Genomic DNA, 23,224 nt, shown 5'->3' on the forward strand with positions numbered 1-23,224 from the left:
ATGACTAGCAAGTTCACATCTGACTACACATGTGTAATCTGGAATTTGCATGCACTTGTGCAGCAGGGTATGTACAATAGTCATTACGCAAGAGACAATCTTGAGGCTGATAATCCAACCTTAGATCACCAGGAATAGTATACTATTTTTAATATATATATCATATAGGGCTGCCGATTAATTGCAGTTAACTCATGCGATTAACTCAAAAAAATTAATCATGATTAAAAAAATTAATCACACTGTTAAACAATAGAATACCAATTTAAATTTATTAAATATTTTGGATGTTTTTTCTACATTTTCAAATATATTGATTTCAATTACAACACAGAATACAACATGTACAGTACTCGCTTTATATTTTTATTACAAATATTTGCACTGTAAAAAATTATAACCAAAAGAAATAGTATTGTTCAATTCACCTTATACAAGTACCTAATCCTGAGAGCATTCTGTGCCTAAAAATTATGTACACAATAATTTAAAATATGCAAAATTCTGCTAATTTTATTTGTCGAAATAACACTCCATAATCATGCCAGTTTCAATTATTTTGGTAAGTTATTTCAAAATACCTGTCCGCAAGTATGTCTGTAACAATACAGACACACACACAAATTCCCGCAGGAATAGAGTTAAAGAAACCCCTATAACAGCCCAGTTCCTGTTTCTTCCCCTCCTCCTGCCCCCTGGGGCCAGACACCCACAATCCTGACCCCATAGAGCCTAGGGATACAGAGGGAGAAACAGCCTGATACTCAGTACTAGGCTTACATGGAGTTTCCTGCCCGCCACCCTCTCATTCCCTCAGGGCACGCTGGGAACTGCAGCTGCCAGGAACCCTCTAGCTCCCTTTCCCTCCCCCCCAGTAGCGTCTTCTATGGGCGAGCTGGGCTCTGCTGGATCCAGTGGCCCCTAGTGGCAACTAGCAGCACTTGAAGCCCATTTCTGTGGGGGAAAGGAAATTCTGCACGCACGTTAATTTCTTCAAAATTCTGCATTGTGCAGTGGTGCAGAATTCCCCAGGAGTATACACCTGTCAGGGATGATCTAGATAATATTTAGTTCTGCCATGAGTACAAGGGACTGGACTAAATGACCTCTCAAGGTCCTTTCAAGTCCTGTGATTCTATACATTCTGTTCTGCCTGAGGGGACGGAGCCTGTCCCACTCCCACCTCCTCAGAAACACCCTGAAGCCCTGCCCCTCCCATGCCGAGTATGCTGCAATAGCAAGCAAGAGGGACTGGATGTCATGCTGTCTCACACGCATGACTGCCCATTTCCCCCCCCCCCACCCGCAGCGGTGATTTACATTTCTACCAGCTACTCCCGGCACCCAAGCCGACCTGCCTGGCTGCCAGGGAGTGGCACCGGGACTGCTTTTGCGGCTTCCTTTGCTTCCCTGTCAAAAGTCATTTTTCTGCGGGGAAGCAAAGAAATCTGCAGGGGACATGAATTCTGTGCATGCACAGTGACACGGAATTCCCCCAGGAGTAAAATACCATAGTGTAATCTCTTTATCGTAAAATCGCAACTTACAAATATAGATTTTGTTGTTGTTGTTGCATAACTGCACTCAAAAACAAAACAATGTAAAGCTTTAGAGCTTACAGGTCCACTCAGTCCTACTTCTTATTCAGCCAATTACTAACACAAACAAGTTTGTTTACATTTACAGGAGCTAATGCTTCCCGCTTCTTATTTACAGTGTCAGCTGAAAATGAGAACAGGCATTTGCATGGCATTTTTGTAGCTGGCATTGTAAGGTATTTACATGCCAGATCTGCTAAACATTTGTATGCCCCTTCATGTTTTGGCCCCCATTCCAGAGGACATGCTTCCATGCTGATGATGCTCATTAAAAAAGTAATGCGTTAATTAAATTGGTAACTGAGCTCGTTGGGGGAGAATCGTATGTCCCCTGCTCTGTATTTTACCTGCATTCCGACATGTATTTCATGTTATAGCAGTCTTGGATGATGACCCAGCATATTGTTCATTTTAAGAACACTTTCACTGCAGATTTGACAAAATGCAAAGAAGGTACCAATGTGAGATTTCTAAAGATAGCTACAGCACTCAACCCAAGATTTAAGAACCTGAAGTGCCTTCCAAAATTTGATTGGGACAGAGTGTGGAGCATGCTTTCCGAAGTCAGATGTGTTGGTTAGGAAAGTCCAGGTCTGTTATGCATAAAGAACATTTACTAACCAATAAGTCTCTCTTGCAAAGTTCAGACTACAGAAAATGCATAGATGGAACCTTTTTACATGTAGTCTGAGAAAACCTTTTTCTTTTATTTTCCCTAGTTCATCATTCTTGTTGTTGACAGCATTGACAGAGAACGACTTTCTATCACAAAAGAAGAACTTTACAGAATGTTGGCTCATGAGGTATATTTAAAAACTCAGTATTCCAATACATTTGGATTGTAGGCTTCCTTTTCTTGTTAGCACCCAAATAATTATAAACATGAAGACTTAACCTTTTACAAAACAAAGTTGTTTCGTTAGCATAGGTATTGATGTACATTAACTGTGCTTTTTAAAAATTTTAGATTGTCGGTGTCTAGACAAGAACAGTCAGGATATCATGAAAAATACATGCTCCATGTTCTAACACTCTTAGGAGGGTTCATTCTATTGTAACAAGGTAGCAGTTTCTTTTATAAAAGTTATACAGATTATAAAAAGTTTTTATATGTTTAACTTCATGCTGTCTGACTTGTACTGTTTTTCCTTCCTCTGTCTTACAACTACAGTTAAAAATGAAATTTTGAAGAAGCTTGAAAGCTTCTAAAACAAGTTTTGAGATTAGTTTTCACTGCTGCTTGCATCCTATTAATGTAAAGAATCATAAATAGTGTTATAAATGCTTAATCTTTGGATGATGCTTGCTTCCCTTCTGATCTAAAATGAAGTTTAGCTATGAGCAGTACTCAGTGTTATCTGAGTGGTTCATAATCTATTCCTAAAAATGAAAGGAAATTGTCTGTAAATGGGTCAGTTCAATAAAAATAGTTTTTGCTCTGGGTCTGGGGTGTAAAATATATTGTAAAATGGATGGGAAGAAGTCTTTTGTTCAAAATCTTCCCCATGATTTCAAAATGGATCCCAATATTGCAAACACTTATTCAAATACTGCCTCAGCATTGCGGGGGCAGCAGGGGGAAGGACTACATGACCTATTAGGATGTCTTTCAGCTCTACATATCCATGATTCTAAGAAGTCTTAACTCATTTGAGTTGTCCTGATGACTGACTTCAGTCAGACTAGTCTATAAGTTAGGACTACTTGTGAGAGTATGGATTTGCAGCACTGGACCTTAACTTTGCTTTTGTTTCTTTAAAGCATCCAGATATAGAAATGGATCTCCACTAATCCTAGCAGATTAATTGGTATTGAACTCTTAAAATTTGACCTAATGGTTTCTTGGTTATGAAATGTCTTTTTCTCTCTTGCCCTGCTCCAAAAAAATCTGCTGTTCCTATTTTTGTTGCCTTAGTTACATGGAAAGTTTAGACAACATTCTAAACGACTCACATCTAACTTAAACTATTCAAACATTACTAGTAAGAACTGCCCTTTAGTCAAAAGTAACAAAGGTCTTAAGATATGAAGTGGATTTGTTAAATTATGAAGTATAGTTTCTTCCTTTCCTGTTAATTAAACATTTAATTTTATTTAAAAAAAATAAAAGCACCTAGAGTTGGAAGTAATTTCAGTGGAATGGTGGCATTTTAACTCTTCAACTCTGTCATTATCTCACTTAAAGATTTCCAAAATGTTCCTCCAATAGTAATCTAATTGTCTGAACATACTGAGCTGCTTTAGAAAATATAGCATTTATTGTGTCTTTAAATTAATCATCAGTGAAGTGTGGCAAGACCAAAGGACCAAGAAGTGAAGCAAACCCTTATTTGATTTCTGAAGAATGTTAGTTAGAACAGCTTTCTAAATGAATCATTGTCTTCCACTATAATTTATTGTTGTAGAAAGCCTCTCAAAATTAAATGCTACTGCATAATTTTAATATAGAATGACTTTACTGTAACTGTGGGAAAATATATTTAACATTATATAACCTTTTAGATTTTTATCATAACATTGGCATCATAAGTACTATACATATTCTGTCTTGCTTCCAGGATTTACGGAAGGCTGCAGTTCTCATCTTTGCAAATAAGCAGGACATGAAAGGTTGTATGACAGCTGCTGAAATATCTAAATACCTCACTCTTAGTTCTATAAAGGATCACCCATGGCACATTCAGTCCTGCTGTGCTTTGACTGGAGAAGGGTAAGTGTCAAGTTACATGTGTCAAGTTCAAGAATGTAAAATAAATGGAAAACTCTGTGACTTTTAGAAGCTCATTAGCACCAGTCTAGATCTTTTGAAATAGGATTTTTCTTATTCTCACCTTTGCAGACATAATGACACCTTAAGTGTATCTTCCCCTTGGCTGACTTCTGGATCTGCCTTACAGCTGAGTCCTCCTGCTTTAACTGATAAGATTTTTTAGCCATGTGAAAGAATGATGCTCTACGCTCCTATTGACTCTCACTATGTCGACTGGCTAGCATACTTGCTCTTTGCTTAGTGTCTGTAATACCTGGGTGACTGCTTCAACTCTCTATTCACTAGGGAAGCAGCTCTGACTTGACCAGAGGATAAAGAATATAAATAGGATATGGCTTTCAGCCTTACTGTGAGGATCACTTATGAACCCCATTTTCTCTTGTGTAGAAGCCAACAAATATTTTAGTGCTCCTGGAAATCCCTACCAGGAGACTTCCACCCTTTCCTTCTGGAATGTCTTTTTAATATGTAGTCCTATCAGACCTTATTTTGACTTTTCAGATGTATACTCAAAAAGACATGTTTGCCAACATTCACTATGACATGAAGACCTTCTTTGTTACTGGTGTAAAACGTGTTACCTATATGCAGTTGATGTAATTGACTTATTAACTTTTAAACTTCTATCTCAGTTATGCCAGCAAAGTTACAAAAATTTAAACTGAGCTTTCCTCAGACCCCTTGCCTTCACAGATGAGACATTCTTGGTGTCTGACTAGAGCTAACCATGGATTTTTCTTTCAGATCCAGTTACCCAGTTTTCCTAAGTGCCCTGAACTTCCACCTTGATTTTCAAACAACCTCATCATTTGTAGAATTCATTTTGTTTCAGCAGTAAAATAGTAGAAAAATATTCTGCGATAATGCTGCCTCAGGGCTTCAAAAGTAGTGGATATAGCAGATCATTCAGAAGTTTAAAAAAAAAAAAATCTTCCCCACAATGATGAAATGTGAAGTTTACTTTTCAGATATGGCTGGGACTGTCCTGTGAAGTGTGTCTGTCTGTACCTCTGTCACTTTTCTGACCTCTTATAATAGACCATTTTTGGTCTATTAATTTTGGATATTTATTTCCAAAAATTAAGCCACTGACTTGTCCAACTAGCTACTGTTATTTTTGCTAAAGGCAACTTTGATGGGTAACTCATGAGGATCTGGCTTTATGATCTACATTTTCAGGTCAAATTATTTCATTTCATATTTAAATTGGTGATGTACTTACTGTAACTTCGTTCTTAATATGGAATCTATGTAATTCCATATTCTCATTTCAAAATTTATTGTAGGTAAACATTAGTTAAGCCAGTGCCTTTTTCTTTAATGTACGCAAAATAGGATTTTATTTGTTCACTTAATTTGAATCATTTGAATACTATTTAAAAAGGCTTTCTTTAATGAAAAGGTTAGATCACTCTCTCCTTGGCCATATTACGTTACCAAAATTAAAGGTGTTAATGGATAATACTGTGTAGGGTTTGACAGTATACTATAGCCAAAAGAGAAAAGGAGTACTTGTGGCACCTTAGAGACTAACAAATTTATTAGAGCATAAGCTTTCGTGAGCTACAGCTCACTTCATCGGATGAAGTGAGCTGTAGCTCATGAAAGCTTATGCTCTAATAAATTTGTTAGTCTCTAAGGTGCCACAAGTACTCCTTTTCTTTTTGCGAATACAGACTAACACGGCTGCTACTCTGAAACAAAAGAGAAATGTCTCTGGCAGTTGTATATTGATGGATTAAAACAACGTTGGTGCTTCCTAGCTGTCAACTTTGAGTTTTAGCCAGACATGATTTTGTGTTAGCCTCACCCTGGCATTGAATGAAGATTTAATGAAAACAGCATTTGAAATGTGATTTGTGTTAGCCCTAAGGCAACAGTTATCAAACTGTGGGTCGGGACCCCATTTAATGGGGTCGCCAGGGTTGGCGTTAGATTTGCTGGGGCCTGGGGTCAAAGCCTGAACCACGCTGCCCCGGGCCAAAGCCGAAGCTCAAGGGCATCAGCCCTGGGTGGCGGGGCTCAGGTTACAGGCCCCTGCCTAGGGCTGAAGCCTTTGGGCTTTAGCTTTGCGCCCCCTGCCCAGGGCAGCAGGCCTCGGGCGGGCTCAGGCTTCAGTCCCTCCTCCTGGGGTCGTGTAGTAATTTTTGTTGTCAAAAGAGGGTCACAGTGCAATGAAGTTTGAGAACTGCTGCCCTAAGGCATGGTGGTAAGTCATCTGTACTGCTATGTGGGAAACCCATTAAGATTTTTATATCTTTTCTTTCACTCCTTGGATGATATGTATTGAGAGTAGCATGTTTTAGCTCTGGAAGGGAAATTGAAGCTGGATTTTCTTTCATGTGATAGTATCTTTTGGCTTTAAAAGAAATCCTACCTAGGTCATGTGCACCTGCAATTGATGGTGAAAGATGGTGCTTTTTGGTAGGATGACTTATGTGAGAGCAAATGGTTAAGTCATTAAGTCATTGCAACTTCTCTTATTAATTTTCAGATTATGCCAAGGTCTGGAATGGATGACCTCCCATATTGGAGTGAGATAACTTTGTTGCAAAAGAGACTGCATCTATTTATTCTGTGAACATGAACATTTTCCTGGTACTTCTGGTTGCTAAGGCAGCGACCATGTTTAATTTATAACGACAGAAACCTCTGAGCAGCACTTGAATCAAGTGCAGCTGAACTGAAACACAAAGTATTTTTAACTTTTTTAATGCACTACTCTTCCACAGGATGAACATATGAATCTGTTTCAGTATCAAAGTTCTCCTGGCTTTTGTAATTTTTCAGTGGTTGCCTTGTAAGATATCTTTCATCATGGAAAATATTTCACACTTGATTTTTGTAATGATGCAAACTGTCTCTGTAATTTACTACCTTAAATTTCTTCATTAACACTGGGGGAAAAAGTGAGTAGATTGACATATACCCTAGCATAACTTTAATGATTTCAAAAGTTTGGGCTATCTGTGTTCAGATAGCCATATCTGCAATTGGGCTATTACCAAGGCAGATTTTAGGTATGTTAAGAATTGTAATAGTCAGCATTGAAACAGTTATTTATAGTTGTTGATATGCTTGGTTTTTGTTTTTGTTTTTTTTCATATGTGTAAGTGAATTTCTGCCTTAAAATAAAATGTTCCCTTTTTTATTTCCTTGTAAGGTAAGTAGTTCTGGGTCGTATTTTTACTTGAAAACACAACTTTCAGGGTGGATAAAAATCAGAGTTATTTAATTAAAATGCATTTTTCTTTTTAAAAATGAACCAATTTAAAAATTTGAAATTGACAACATATAAAGAGCTAAACTTAGTGTAATCTTTTAAAAGCACTTAAAGAAAAAAATTCTGCGTCTTGTATCCAACACACTTGAATGTTTTATTTAACTAAGAAACAACTTTAAAATGCTGTTTTGTATATTTGTAATTTAATTCCAATTTCCAAATACAGCTTGACACAAATCCAGAGCAAAAAACATCTAGTAAATAAATGCTTTGTTCATCATTTTCTAACAATGTACAAATTAAGAATCTGAATAAATGTATGTTAAGTGATATAATTGTTTAAATGAATGTGTATATAGAATATCCTCCCGATTTAGCAAAAAAGTACCAAATTTAGTGTTGACTGTTTTGATTAAACATGTTTTAATGGTTATACCGATCAATAAGAATGAACCTTACTTTAGGGGAGAAACTAAAAGTACAAATACAGAACAAGATTAAATTCCTACTTGCTGATTAACATAAGGGACCAATCACTTCGATTTAAATCAGTGCACCTTACAACTTTATAAACTACAACCGTAGTAAAACTACAGTGAATATACTGAATGTGAAATGTACTGATATGTTGCACTATATTTTAATAATTCAAATTTATAGTGAAAATATTATAGACACTCTTTTCCACAAGGACACTTATCAAATCTGACCTGTTTCTCGTTCAGCTGCGTGCGCTAGAAGAAAGTAGTCCTATGCTGAAGCATACTAGAACGAAACATAAAATGAATTTTTTTGCAACACTTTAGCATCCCTACAGGGCAGACTTAATTTTCTCAGCCAGAGAGAAAATGAGTAATAAAGATTCTTGACAATAGAAATAGAAAATCCATCTTTTCATTTCCTACATCAATTTTCATATTGTTTTCCATAATAGCCATTGTCACACTCACAATGTTACTTTAGAAATGAAGGGTTTGGTCTGGCAAACACACTCGGGTATAGTGCTTTGCTACCTGAGTTGTCCATTTGTGTTTAAAAAAAATCTCGGTGAAAGCCCTACAGCATGTTAGAACGTCTCAACCATCTTCAATTTATGCTGTTCATAATGATGGTATTCAGTACATTACAATTCACCTATCTGTAGTGAATGTAATGCTGGTACGGTTTGCAGTTTAAAAATATTTCTTAGCAGTTAATATATTGGCTGTAAGGAATCCTCATTCCGCATTTCAGTGACATAAAAAACTGTACAACAGTCGTATCTTGGAAATGGAGTTATAGGTGTTTCCACATAATCACTTTTAATTTTCATTAAAAATGATTAAAGTACAGTTTGTTGTAATGCAGTATATTACCTAAAATACGGTGCATGCCACAGTATTTTGCTTTTCTCAGACTAAAATCCATTATTTAACAATGGGCCTGATTTTTTAAGAGAAGCATCAGTGCTGCTTTGTTCACCAACACTTGTGAATGTGCACATGCAAAATGCATGCACATACATATGACCAGTATATGAAAATACAGTGGGAAGATTTTCCACCGAATGCATCCGATGAAGTGAGCTGTAGCTCACGAAAGCTTATGCTCAAATAAATTTGTTAGTCTCTAAGGTGCTACAAGTACTCCTTTTCTTTTTGCGAATACAGACTAACACAGCTGCTACTCTGAAACCTACTTAAAGATTGTAATGGAAAATGGGCCTGTCACCAAGCGGGGTTCTTTCCAACTCCCAAATATATGCTGCCATACCCAGTCTCTTTCAAGGAGGTTTATTTTCTTAATAGAAGCAAGTAAACAAACAGAAAAACAGTCTTAAGTCAGTTCTTGCTTTCAGGTTTCAGCTGTGCCCTCTTGGGCCTCTGGCAGCTTCCCAGTTCTGACCAGCTCTGTTCCCTGTCTGGGACAGCAGCCTCAGGGCTTTCTCTCTCTGAGCACCTGATCCCTTGCTACAGGGGACCTACCACCAGAGTTAGCTCAACTCCAGTGTGGCTCTTTCTCTCCCTCCCCCCCTGCCAGGTACAGCCTGTCCTAATCAATCACCTTCTTCCTTCCCACTGGCAGTGCTTTATAGGCTAATGTGTAGCTCAGCCCCCTTTAACTGGCTGATTGGACTCACCTGCCCTGATCCAGGGGAGCTGGGCCTAGTCTATCTGCAAGGGCCAGCTACCCTATGACAGAGACCTTCTTACATAATTAGTACTAGACAAAGTAAGAAATATGTAAATTGTCATTTGGCATAAAGTATACTCCTCCTCTTCCTCCAAGATAACTTTGTGTCTTTTCAATAATATAGGGGCAAATGAACATCTCTGTATTTGGGGAAAACATTACCTTTTTCTAGAAAAAAGAAGGTAGTCACCATTTCTGTCACACCATTTATCATACCAAGAGAAGTTAGAAAAGTAGATCATTTTTGGTTGAGAGAATGGAAAGGCTTCATTTCACCCTTCCCCATAGTGCACATGCAATATAATCTGTTCGAATGTAAGCATTTTATCTCAAAATGATGTATTGGCATCACTGGATTTTTAAGTAGTTCATTAGCTTTTGGTAAACTAAACTGTTCAGGCAGACTAAAAATGTGTATTTTTACCTTATCTTTATCTCCTGTCTTGAAAATAAAATTCTATGCCCAAATTGGTGTCCTTTCAGTGTTACATTTATGATAGAAACTTAAACACATTCTGGGGTGGAAAGCCTGTTGGACTTAACAAAGAAAATTGGCCTTCTTACAGTGTTCAGTTTTGAAATTTTCCTTTTTAAGAAAATATTTCTACAGATAACTTCAGCTAGTAGTTTTATTCCCCCTGCGAAATAGGTTAACTATGACCTATTGTACTTTACTTTGAGATAGTTGCTACTTAAGAAAATATGGATACTAGTTAAACCATTACTTGGTTATTAATGTTCATTGGCATGAGTTCTGTAAATACAAAATTGCTGAATGCCTTGCAGTTTGTGATCTGAAATTTTTTTTTAATCTTCTCTTTAATTCTAACGCTGCTTCATCAGGACAGATTCCAAATTGCAGATGGTAGATTTTTTTTCAAGCTTTAAGTAACTTTTTTTATTTTGCATTTATTTTTAACTTATAAATATCACAGTTAAAAGCCCAAAAGTTCGGGTACAGATTTCAAAACTCCTCCCTATGAGTCTTAGTGCTACAATGACCATCCTTGTTATCTTCCAGCCTTTAATTGGAAGAGATGCATGTCTAAATAAATACATGCCCACATAGAGCACTAACCGTTGGCCTTCTAGAGACATATATGCAGCCTTTTGAGTACGGGTAGTCATGATATATATAACCCTTTGCATAAGAGTTCATATGTATCAGCAGCTGACTAATGTTAGTCTCTAGCAAATTTTTTTGCAGATTTAAAATATGACCCCCTTCACTTCTTGACATCTGAGTGTCTTTGTCTATGCTAGAAGAACGACAGGAGACACTGGAAGGACAGGAGATGCTGGATGTGGCTTAATTATGCCACAACTTTATTCCTAGATGTCTGGGAGTACCTGGCAGATAGAATTGTACAGTGCAGATTAATTCCATAATCACTTATATATGCTGGGGGGGCCTATTGTCAGGCCTCCCCTTTTACCCATCCGGGTCCCCAGCCAACTCACTGCTGGAACCTCACCGCCTTTCCCCTCAAATGATGGTTAAAAGGGATGGCCTGTAAAGGAGGAAGGGCTTGACTCCCTGCTGTACCAGTCATAGGAGCCCTGACACCTTCTATCTTCCCCACCCTCTTTTCTGCTTCTTTAAAGCATACCTCCTTTTAAATCCTTTATTTGCAGGTATTTTATTCATAGATACTAAGGTTAGAAGGGACCATTCTGATCATCTAGTCCGACCTCCTGCACAGCGCAGGCCACAGAATCTCACCCACCCACTCCTACAAAAAACCTCACCTATGTCTGAGCTATTGAAGTCCTTAAATCATGGTGTAAAGACTTCAAGGAGCAGAGAAGCCTCCCTCAAGTCACCCATGCCCCATGCTACAGAGGAAGGCGAAAAACCTCCAGGGCCTCTCCAATCTGCCCTGGAGGAAAATTCCTTCCCGACCCCAAATATGGCAATCGGCTAAACCCTGAGCATATGGGCAAGATTCACCAGCCAGATCTACAGAAAATTCTTTCCTGGGTAACTCGGATCCCATCCATCTAATATCCCATCTCAGGGGATTGGGCCTATTTACCCTGAATATTTAAAGATCAATTACTTACCAAAATCCCATTATCCCATCATACCATCTCCTCCATAAACTTATCAAATAGAATCTTAAAACCAGATAGATCTTTTGCCCCCACTGCTTCCCTTGGAAGGCTATTCCAAAACTTCACTCCTCTGATGGTTAGAAACCTTTGTCTAATTTCAAGTCTAAACTTCCTGGTGGCCAGTTTATACCCATTTGTTCTTGTGTCCACATTGGTGCTGAGCTGAAATAATTCCTCTCCCTCTCCTGTATTTATCCCTCTGATATATTTATAGAGAGCAATCATATGTCCCCTCAACCTTCTTTTAGTTAGGCTAAACAAGCCAAGCTCCTTAAGTCTCCTTTCATAAGACAAGTTTTCCATTCCTCGGATCATCTTAGTAGCCCTTCTCTGTACCTGCTCCAGTTTGAATTCATCGTTTTTAAACATGGGAGACCAGGACTGCACACGGTATTCTAGGTGAGGTCTCACCAGTGCCTTCTATAATGGTACTAAAACCTCCTTATCCCTACTGGAAATGCATCCCAAAACCGCTTTAGCTTTTTTCACAGCCATATCACATTGGCGGCTCATAGTCATTCTCTGATCAACCAATACTCCAAGGTCCTTCTCCTCTTCTGTTACTTCTAATTGATGCGTCCCCAACTTATAACTAAAATTCTTTTTATTAATCCCTAAATGCATAACCTTACACTTCTCACTATTAAATTTCATCCTATTACTATTACTCCAGTTTACAAGGTCATCCAGATCCTCCTGTATAATATCCCGGTCCTTCTCTGAATTGGCAATACCTCCCAGCTTTGTATCATCTGCAAACTTTATTAGCACACTCCCACTTTTTGTGCCAAGGTCAGTAATAAAAAGATTAAATAAGATTGGTCCCAAAACCGATCCCTGAGGAACTCCACTGGTAACCTCCCTCCAACCTGACAGTTCGCCTTTCAGTAGGACCTGTTGCAGTCTCCCCTTTAACCAATTCCTTATCCACCTTTTGATGTTCATATTGATCCCCATCTTCTCCAATTTAACTAATAATTCCCTATGTGGCACGGTATCAAATGCCTTACTGAAATCTAGGTAAATTAGATTTAATTAGAATTAATTAATTCTAGGTAAACTAGATTAGATCCACTGCATTTCCTTTATCTAAAAAATCTGTTACTTTTTCAAAAAAGGAGATTAGGTTGGTTTGGCACGATCTACCTTTTGTAAAACCATGTTGTATTTTGTCCCATTTACCATTGACTTCAATGTCCTTAACTAATTTCTCCTTCAAAATTAGTTAAGGACATTGAAGTCAATGGTAAATAGGACAAAATACAACATGATCATTTCTCTATAGCAGCACAACTAACATACAGGCAGACTGGAAAGGGAACTTGGTGGATACAAGGTTATAAATAATGGAGTTCTCAGTGTATACACACTTTAATTCCAGCTCTTGGAATGTGAAGTATAAAAAACACAAAGTGGTCTAGTTCTTAAGGAGACTGGTCAAAAATCAAAGTTATGCTTTTAGCTTTTTACAGTATTCTGAAAACAAAAAAGCTGTAGATATCCAGGGACTTGCTTTCTCTACAACTCCACCAGTGTTAGTCAAGTAACAACCTGAATAAAGGAAAATGGTTTAGCTTTGTTTTTCTTTGAGACACTAAAACAAAACAGAGACAAGCAAGAATATACTTCATATTGACTTGTGTGGTGACAGTCGAAGGTTGATATTTGATTTGCCAGTTAACGTGAAGCTCTTGTACCAGTATTAAACTCACATTGACAGCAGTGACTTCATAAATAGGAACCATTGCCTAGGGCTATATTTAACTTGGCAAAGTACATTCTAAAATATTTCTAACCTTTTCAACCAAAAGAATGTTCCTTTTCAGTTATACTTTTCTTGTTTTCTCTGAAACTAGTGCTGATATAATGCTGCAAGCTTGGGAGCCAAAGAAAAGGACTGAGCAAAAGCAATTGTAATGCTTATATTGTAAGCTATTTGGGACAATGTAGGATTATAGGCCAATATTAGGCCTGAATGAACTATGATCTTAAATTCAGTTTAGATATTAGCATAAGTAATAGGCCCAAAGCACATGACTGAATGAACTTATGAGAAAGGAGAATTGTTCGTGTTAAATGTGTAGTGATGCTTTGCAATATCAGCATTACCTTATTGAGGGATTGGGAAATAAAGATAACATGATTAATTGGGCTTCAGGTGCAATAAATAATTGGTTAGAAATGGTTAGTCCAGTAGTTAAGGAAAAATATGGCAATGGAGAGATAAGGGGAAAAATAACTTGGAGAGCAGAGTGCAGCCCTCAGCTGCTTCAGTTGACATTTGCTGAGGTCCAATAACCAGTATTGACATCGCTTGTTTCTTATAGTATATTTAAAAAAAAAAGAGCAAGGTTTTCTAGGGGTTCTTCATCAGAGCTTTTTCTTTTCTCTGTAGAGTCACGCCATGATGAGATGGAGTCTTCCAGTCCTGATCTGGTTGAGAGTATTTGGCCAATGCTTGTAACTGTATTGTTGCTAGTGTGTATAATATAAGAATGTATATGCATGTATTGATACTTTGGATGTAGCCAATACCAAGTGGCCTTTGGACTAGTAAAGGAACGCTTATGTGGAAACGGAGTTGTTCAAAACATTAATAACGTATTAGGAAAATTATTTGCAACAAATAGGGATTGTGTCTTCCTTAGATGCTACGTAATGTGACAGTAGAAAGTGATAGTGTTATATAAGTACAAGAAGACTGGGTAAGCTTCTTCCTGGCATCTGTGTTTCAAAGCAAAAGAGAGACACTTTGGATATTTCCTACCATGAGGGTCTCTGTTTAGTATGCTCAGCAGAGCCAATTAACCTTTCATGGCATTTCACCTCCCTACCAGCTCTAGCTTCTGGTCTATTAATTCTCATATGTTTAGAGTAGGCAACAGACAAGCTTGTTGTAGAAAGCAGTCTGATTTTCCAAAGTTAAATGAATTCCTTCCTCTTTCACTCTTTGTAAGCATCTAGAATGGCTGTTTTAAGTCTAGAAGAAAACTTTGCTAAATGGCATATTTGTAATGGACCAACATTTTTCTTATGCTGGATAGTAGACTCCAAAACTCATCTTGGAATTCCAGCATGTATACATGAAGAGTTTAGTGAATAATTTGTTGGTTTAATTCAGTTGGCAAAGGGGATGGGTTGATTAAATGTATGTGTGACTAAGAACTCAGCTCATAAAAGACAAAATGCAACAAATAGCTTTCATCATTTATTTCAATTCAATGCACTCTTCTTTCCCAAAGGTTGAAGTACCTAAAGTACCTGGCAGGGGGTGGGAGGGAAGTCACATACTGTCAGTTTCGGGGCAACTGCAACTATATTACCTCTTCCTGGTTGCTCGAGGGCACCAACTGAAAGGTTTCCAGCTTCCAGTTGTCGCTTCTCTTGGGCCAAGATCCGTGTTTCTCACTCTTGACCTGAGTTTCTCAAGGCTGCACAGCTCCCTGCCTTATACTGTGATATTTTCAGCAAGCCAGTGTCTGCACTTTGCTTTCTCTTCAAAGGCTGCAGACAAGTATTTGACCACTGTTACACGTTACCACATGGCTCTCTTTAAGCAAGGATGTTTATTCGTAAGGTGAAAGCATTAGAGAGAAATGTATGTAACTGCAGCCTGCCAGCCACATTGGGATTACACCCTGCCTCTCATCAGCCTTGGTTATACTGCAGGGTGACCCAACACACCCCCAATCTTAAATTTTCCGCCAGCAATGAATGTCCTGTACTACCCAGCCCTCTCCTGGACAATACATCTTATATTAGGTCTGCTATTTCTTTAAAAGAAATAATATGTGCATAATTTGCCACCCAAATAGAGTTTCATAGATATTAAGGTCAGAAGGGACCATTATGATCTAGTCTGACCTCCTGCACAATGCAGGCCACCGAATCTCACCCACCCACTCCTGCAATAAACCTCTCACCTACGTCTGAGCTATTGAAGTCCTCAAATCATGGTTTAAAGACTTCAAGGTGCAGAGAATCCTCCAGCAAGAGATCCGTGCCCCATGCTGCAGAAGAAGGCGAAAAACCCCCAGGGCCTCTGCCAATCTGCCCTGGAGGAAAATTCCTTCCTGACCCCAAATATGGAGATCAGCTAAACCCTGAGCTTGTGAGCAAGATTCACCAGCCAGATACTCAGGAAAGAATTTTCTGTAATAACTCAGATCCCACCCCATCTAACATCCCATCACAGGCCCTTGGGCCTATTTACCATGAATAGTTAAAGATCAATTAATTGCCAAAATCATGTTATTTGACTTCCCAGACGTTTCAATTTAAACAGATTGGATTAGGGAAAAACAATTAAACAAATTTATTAACTGTGAAGAGAGAGGTTTTTAAGTGAGTACAAGTAATGAGATATAAAGGTCAGAAATGGTTAGAAAAAAATAAAGAGAAGATATTTACTAATACCTGACTTAACAAAGTATATTGGACTCCCCATATGCTTCTTACTGACCAAACCCCTTCTCCCAGGGTGCTGCAAATGCTTCCTTTGTTGCTTCAGGTGCCATGAATGTAATAGGCAGGGGAAGATAGAGGGGTGTCTTAGGTTGTCTGCCCCTTTTTTATAGTCCCTCTTTGAGAAGCATTTCCAGCTGGGAGCAAGGCAACAGGCAGTCTGTGTGGATATTTCCTGCCATGAGGGTCTCTGTTTACTATGCTCAGCATGCTGTTTCTTTGCTAAGATGTAGATTTTTGCCTTTTTGTCCCTTACCTGCCAAAGAATGGCCACTTAGCAGGTAATGATCCATTAGCCTTGTTTACAGATGACTGAGGCCTCATCTTGCCTTTGTCTCTGAAGAACTGCGGGTTTGGCCACTCCCCAGACTTCTCTGGAAAACATACTTTTAGTCATGATCTCATCTTATGTTTATAACTTTACATATAATGCTTATTAATCAGCAAATTATGAGTTTTTAAATTATACCTCACATGGCATACCTTGTGGAAACATTATTACAATGATGTGGAAGGTGTGAATATGGGTATATTCATATTAAAGCAATAAGGTTTTTCAAGGATATTGCTGGAAATTGCCATATCTGTCATACCAATTATATTTAGTCTCCGAACAGCTGCTATCTAATAAATACTAATCCAACAAGAACTGGTCTCTGTCACTGAATTCACTAGAAAAAACAACGAGGAGTCTTTGTGGCACCTTAGAGACTAATAAAAATTTATTTGGGCATAATTTGTCTCTAAGGTGCCAAAAAGGCTCCTTGTTGTTTTTGCTGATACAGACTAACACTGCTACCACTCTGAAAAGAATTCACTAGAGTTAAAGATCATCTAGCTGTAATGTAGGGAATTGGTTTTCGGGGCAAGATTTCATCTCAGCTTCTTAAATGTTGCCTTGATCCTCTGAACTCACAAATATTTAAGTCCAAAATGTACCTAATTAATAATTTCAAGTATCTAACATTCTCAGAGGCAGGTCCCTAGAAGACCACCCATGCTAATATGCAAGTATGGAGAGAACATAAGAACGACCATACTGGATCAGACCAAAGGTCCATCTAGCCCAGTATCCTGTCTTCTGACCCTGGCCAATGCCAGGTGCTCCAGAGGGAATGAACAGAGCAAGTAATCATCAAGTGATCCATTGCCTGTCGCCCATTCTCAGCTTCTGGCAAGCAGAGGCTAGGAACACCATCCCTGCCCAACCTGGCTGATCGCCATTGATGGACCTATCCTCCGTGAATTTATCTAGTTCTTTTTTGAACCCTGTCTTGGCTTTTACAACATCCTCTGGCAAAGAGTTCCACAGGTTGAGCCATATCTATATGGTAGCAATCCTAAAACATAGAAGAAAATACTGAACAGCACATCTGTTTGGAAAAACTACTAGGCTATGAAAGTAAGGAACAAGACAGTAGCAGTTCATATAAACAGGCGTCATGGTACAAAAGTAGAAACTACATCTAGAATACACATACAAGATATACGCACCAAAGAGCAGATATTGCTCAAACAAATATTCATTTTCATCACTGAAATGAGTAACTCCAGATAACCTGCAATTTCTGATTAAATCCTTAATATGCTTTTCTCAAATCCTAGGAGCCACAGTCTTAAATTTTTGACAAGTTTTCCTCTAACTTTTTTTTTTTTCCTGTAAGATTAAGCCAAAATGTCCTCAGAGCTTCTGTGTGGCTTTGCAAAGGCCAAGGAGGACAAGACAAGCACATTAAACTTATAGGCATAAAAGTAATGTGGGTGACCAAATGTAAAAAGATAAATACCAATATCGCTGCTCCCCCCCCCGCCCCCACCTCACTTCGTAATGTTCAAGGCAATGCTTGGTCTGATGTTTGGTAAGAGATGTTGTACTGTCATAAACTGACTTTCACTATCCTATGTATACTTACCTAACGCTCAGTTTGCACAACTGGAGCTGTCTGTTCTCTTTTCTCCTTTTACTTCCTAGGTACTCCATAAGGTCAAGATGGAGGCCAACTTTGTAACTCACAGGTGGACACAGGCTGTGATTCTTCCTCTCCATCTAGGTTTCTTTTGTCAGGATCCTTGGCCATTTTTGCAGTGAATTAGTATTCCTGTTTATATTCTGGTGGCACCTAAAGGCTTCACCCAGGGTTGAAGCCCCATTATCCTAGGCAGCCCCACCCCAAGGGCTTACAATTGAAAAGACAAGATAGACAAACAGAAAAGCAATTTTCCAAAAATAAAGTTTTTTCTCAATTTCCATCAACCTCTGCTGCCTCTGCCTTTCCTGATCTTCCTATCCTGCAGGCAGCGGAGTTTCAATTCCTAGCAAAAAGGGATTCTCCCCTAAAATTGCTAGATTCTTGGGTAGCAGATATAAAGCAACAAATGAGATTTACTCCAGTATGTGGGCAACCATTTCCAGTTTGTGTGATAAGAGAGATTTCTTCTAGTGCTTGCTCATGTTGATTCCATTCTAGGTGTGTGCGCACCCATGTGTACAGTCGTTGGAGACTTTTGCCTTAGCGGTATCCGAAGGGTTTGCTGCGGCATCCCTTTGAGTGCTGCACTCATGTGGCAGTATATTGGGCACTGTCGAACCTATGCCACTCAGTTCCTTCTTACCACCCATGATGGTTGGTCGGAGCACCTCGTTTTGCATTCCAAGAGCATTAGCAGTTCTTTACAGTCCATTGTCTTCCTCTTTGTATATAGTCTGTAGGTACTTAGCCATTAAGGTAAGTGTTAATTTAGTTTGGTAGTGAGTCCCGGCTGGGAATTCACCCCGGATGCCCTATCACAGCACCAGTCTCCAGCCCCCCAGTAGCACTCGATGGGCAGGCAGTTCACCAATCAGGGTCAGTTGGCAGACTCAAACCTCAACTACTCCTCTCTGGTCCGAGTCCACTTGGCTGCTATTTTGGCCTTCCATCTGCCACTTGAGGGTAGGTCGGTTTTCGCTCAGGACATACGTGCCAGATGCCTCGAGCGCTTCTACCCACACATCAGGGACCCTGTTCCTCCGTGGAACCTGAATCTTGTGCTGTCGTGGCTCATGGGACCCCCCCTTTGAGCCTCTGGCTTCCTGCTCTCTCCTTCCCCTTTCCTGGAAGGTTGCATTCTTGGTGGCAATAACATCTGCCTGCCAGGTCTCAGATTAGGGCACTCACCTTGGAACTTCCCTGTACGATCTTTTACAAGGTGCAGCTGTGGCCACACCCAGCTTTTCTGCCCAAGGTGGTCTCACAGTTTCATATAGGCCAGGACATTTATTTACCGGTACTTTTTTTTCAAAACTGCATAAGTCAGAGGAAGAGCATAGGTTGCATTCCCTAGATGTCAGGAGGGCACTAGCCTTTTACATTGAAAGAACGAAGCCATTCCCCAGGTCGACGCAATTGTTCGTCGTGGGGGCCGACAGGATGAAAGGTCATCCAAGAAGAAGTTCTTTGACCGGATACTGGATCACTGGCTGCATTCGCTGCTGCTAAGATCAGGCAAAAGTGCCACCTCCAATGATTGTAACCGCCCACTCAACCAGGGCACAGGCCTCTTCGGCAGCTTTGCTGGCCCAAATGCGTATCCAGGACATCTGTAGGGGGTCACCTGGTCATCCATCCACACGTTCGTGTCCCAGTATACACTTACCCAGTAGGCCCCGGACGATGCTGGCTTTGGCAAAGCAGTACTGTAAGCCACTGTACTGTAATTCTGTTTTTGCAAAAATGTTCCTAAGGTTTTGTTATTGTTTCAATGCAGAATGAAAACAACCTTTGAAACCTTGAAAGTTGCCACAAAATGGAATTCTTTTCCTCCAGCAAGCTCTACTAGCAGAGGATTTAGGCTGTTTGTGTTCCTGGAGTAATGAAAGAATTACCTGCATCTAAGGTCAAAATGAGTGGCTGGTTAAAATGCCTCAACACTGTATATCAGCATGAGGGTTACGCCCCTCAGCTAGCACTGAAGGGATACTCCACCAGATACAATTGTGTTTTTTGGGTGCAAAACAGAGGCTATTTGTCTCGATCTGCTGGGGCTGTTGCCTGATCTTTGTTTCAGCAACCTCCATTTAGCGGATCTGGATTCCTCCACAGGGTGCACATGGGGGCATATGGAACTCCAACCTCCTTCTCAGGTAAGACCTCACCTTCCTGGGGGGATACTGCTTGTCACATCCACAAGGTAGTCTGTACAGCAGCAGGATGGGAGAAGAGGGGAATGCTTGACTAGAAGTTTACTCACTGGTGAAGGAATGTATGCAGGTATTCTTCCCATCCCTTGTGTCCTCTCTTCCTTTAACTGTGTTTTTTCTTTTTCTCTGGGAATTCTGGGTCTAGGGATGGGAGGTAGTATGTGCTCAATCCTTGGGCTTTCGCTGTTCTTCACCTCCTTGCTTCCTGGTAAATGACACCATGACACTAGATGTTCTGTATGGGACTTGATTCCAATTACCTCTTTCACCAATGTGCACATTGGCCTTTTCCTCATTATGTAACCTTTCCAAACTTCATTCTAAAAACCGCTGTTCCAAACTTCTGACCCTTTCCACTTTTTCTGTTGGAAAAGGTAGGCTGTTCTTCAAGGTTTGCAGCTAGAGGAGGGCATTCCAGACCCTGGGTAACCAGCCCCACTACACAGCATCACTGAGAATAGTATGGTACACTGTCTTTTTTAGATACTTGGTACCATAGTCAATGTACCACAGCTCAGAAGCAAGCAGAAAGCTCTGAAGACTTCATCCTTTGGGTGGGTTCCCTTTAAATACACACACATCTGGTAAGTGACAGAATTCTTTACTGGAGTTGGCAGAAAAGCGTACAGCAGCTTGAGCAGTTACAATAAAAGAGAAGGGGTTCCTTCCCTAGAGGCAGCCTAGGGTAATTGAAAGGGTGCTAGGGTAAATGAATCTCATAGATCTTCTCAGATCTAGTTCCTAGGCTGCCCCTTCCTGGGCTGCCTCCCTCTCATGCATGGCAATTAAGTACTGGGCTGTAGATTGCACTGGCCAGCGTTTAGTCCTATAGCCTCTGGTCCTGCACCCCTCTGCAGGGTCATCTTCTTGTCCTGCTGTAGAATCACCTCCACATCCTACTTGCCCTCAGTTAGATGCAACTTGATTCCCTAATCAGTGCTAAGCTTTTCATCCAGCCTCCTCATATCAGCTCTTGGGCTTCCTGCTGATTGGCTTTCTTTCCATAGATTGCTCTCTGGATGCCGCTTGCATACACAAACAGCTTTCTGGCTCTTCCCCTTAAAACAATAGAGGAAAATAATGCAAATGACAAAAATAAGGAGAAACTAGTTCATATTTTCTTTGTTTATAATATGTTTGTTTTGTGCATTTGACAGCGCTTTGCATATAGTCACTTCCACTCTTTCCCTTTGTACGGTCAGCCAGTTTCCTCAGTTGGTTGTGGCTCTCTCACACACCAACAGGAGAGAAAAACACTTATAAATGTAAGTTTATAACCCATCAAAACTGGAAAGGGAACATAGGAGCATTTGTAGTATAATCTGACTCAAATTCAAACTCATGATGTCCCTTAAATGCAAAGCACTTTTATGGGTGTAATTGACAAGGCAAGTGGGAGATGGTGGAGAGCAGGAGGAAGAGTTGTTACTTAACCACTGATCAAGTAATTAAAAATTCTTCTACTGATTGCACAGCTCCATTCCACTGTAGGTGTAAGTGCACTCCAGGGCACAGTTGTTAGCTTTTTCCCTTGGTGGTTTCTGTTGGGGCAACACGAGTGCCCTCTGCTGCCTCCCACATTATGTGCAGACGTAAATGGCATAGTCACCACAATCCCTCTCAGTTCCTTCCTACCACCCATGATGGTTGTTGGAGCTCCCTTTCTTTGTTTCTGCAAGTCTTTTAATCTACTGTACAAATAGTACCTTTTTTAGTTTCTGTATATTTAGTGTAGTTTTAAAAAAAAATTGTTGTCTGTGTGGCTCCGGTACCCAATGTGAGGAATGTCATGCAAGATAACTGGATAGCTTGCAACTCCTTGATAGTTATGTGTAGACTGAGATCTTGGGGAGACCAGAGAAATCACATCTGTGCAACTGCATCCAACTGTGCCCTCCAAACCCAGGCCCGAGGCATTCATGACTAAGGTGATAGAGCTTGAGGTGGGGCAAAGGGAACACCCTTACAGACATTGTCTGGATCAGCCCACCTATCTAGGGAGGATAAGATCCAATTTGGTATGTGCACTAACGTGTCTCTGTGGGGACTCCTTGATAAATGCACCTTGGCCAACCAGCCTTGTAGCAGTCTTGAATGCAGCCTGGTGTATTGAACTACACAAGTGCATGCTGCTATGTGCTAAGTGCTATGCTTATTTAGTTTAACATGGTGAAAGGTAACCTTTTAAGTCTACAATGATACTTTGCATTGTCTGAAACCTTGGCTGAGATAGGAAGGCTCTGGTCATTGTAAATTCCAAGCCCCCCAAATAAATTCTGTTTTCTGTGCTGGAGGAAGGACTGACTTCTCTGTGTTGATCAGCAGGCTGAGCATATCAAATGTGGATCGGATTTATGCTGGACAACACCTGCAATCTGAATTCACCTAAAATCAGCCTGTCCTCCAGGTAAGCAAAGATGTGGAACCCTAACCTCCAACGGAATGCTGCTACCGTCACCATACATTTAATAAAAACACATGGGGCAGCAGAGAGACCACAGGGGAATCCTTGCACTGATAATGACAAGAGTGGATAGAGAATATTAAAAATTTTCTGTGGCTTTGATTAATTGCCTTGTGAAAGTAGCCATCCTTCAAGTCAAAAGCCCCACACTAGTTCCCTGGCTTCAGGGAAGGGATAATGGAAGCTAGAGTGACCACGCAGAATTCTGATATTTTTTAGGAACTTGTTTAACAACCTT

General features: G+C 39.9%; 1 protein-coding gene across 6 annotated transcripts in view; it reads left to right on the forward strand.

Moving 5' to 3' along the window:
- The window catches only part of ARL5B (ADP ribosylation factor like GTPase 5B), a 30,585-nt gene extending 15,562 nt beyond the window's left edge, over positions 1 to 15,023 (forward strand). For 3 of the 6 annotated variants that reach the window (XM_043509410.1, XM_038390895.2, XM_043509411.1), the window contains 3 exons: positions 2,318 to 2,401; positions 4,157 to 4,308; positions 6,863 to 7,528. In XM_043509410.1, coding sequence (XP_043365345.1) covers positions 2,318 to 2,401; positions 4,157 to 4,308; positions 6,863 to 6,911 — 285 coding nt within the window. In that variant the 3' untranslated portion in view covers positions 6,912 to 7,528. Of the gene's footprint in view, positions 1 to 2,317; positions 2,402 to 4,156; positions 5,361 to 6,862; positions 7,529 to 14,273 lie in introns of those variants that run through there. The other 3 variants (XR_006279431.1, XM_038390896.2, XM_043509409.1) reach the window with 3 other exon arrangements.
- Positions 15,024 to 23,224: the final 8,201 nt, after the last annotated feature.

The sequence above is a fragment of the Dermochelys coriacea genome, chromosome 2, assembly GCF_009764565.3.
Source record: "Dermochelys coriacea isolate rDerCor1 chromosome 2, rDerCor1.pri.v4, whole genome shotgun sequence".
Classification (NCBI taxonomy): domain Eukaryota; kingdom Metazoa; phylum Chordata; order Testudines; family Dermochelyidae; genus Dermochelys; species Dermochelys coriacea.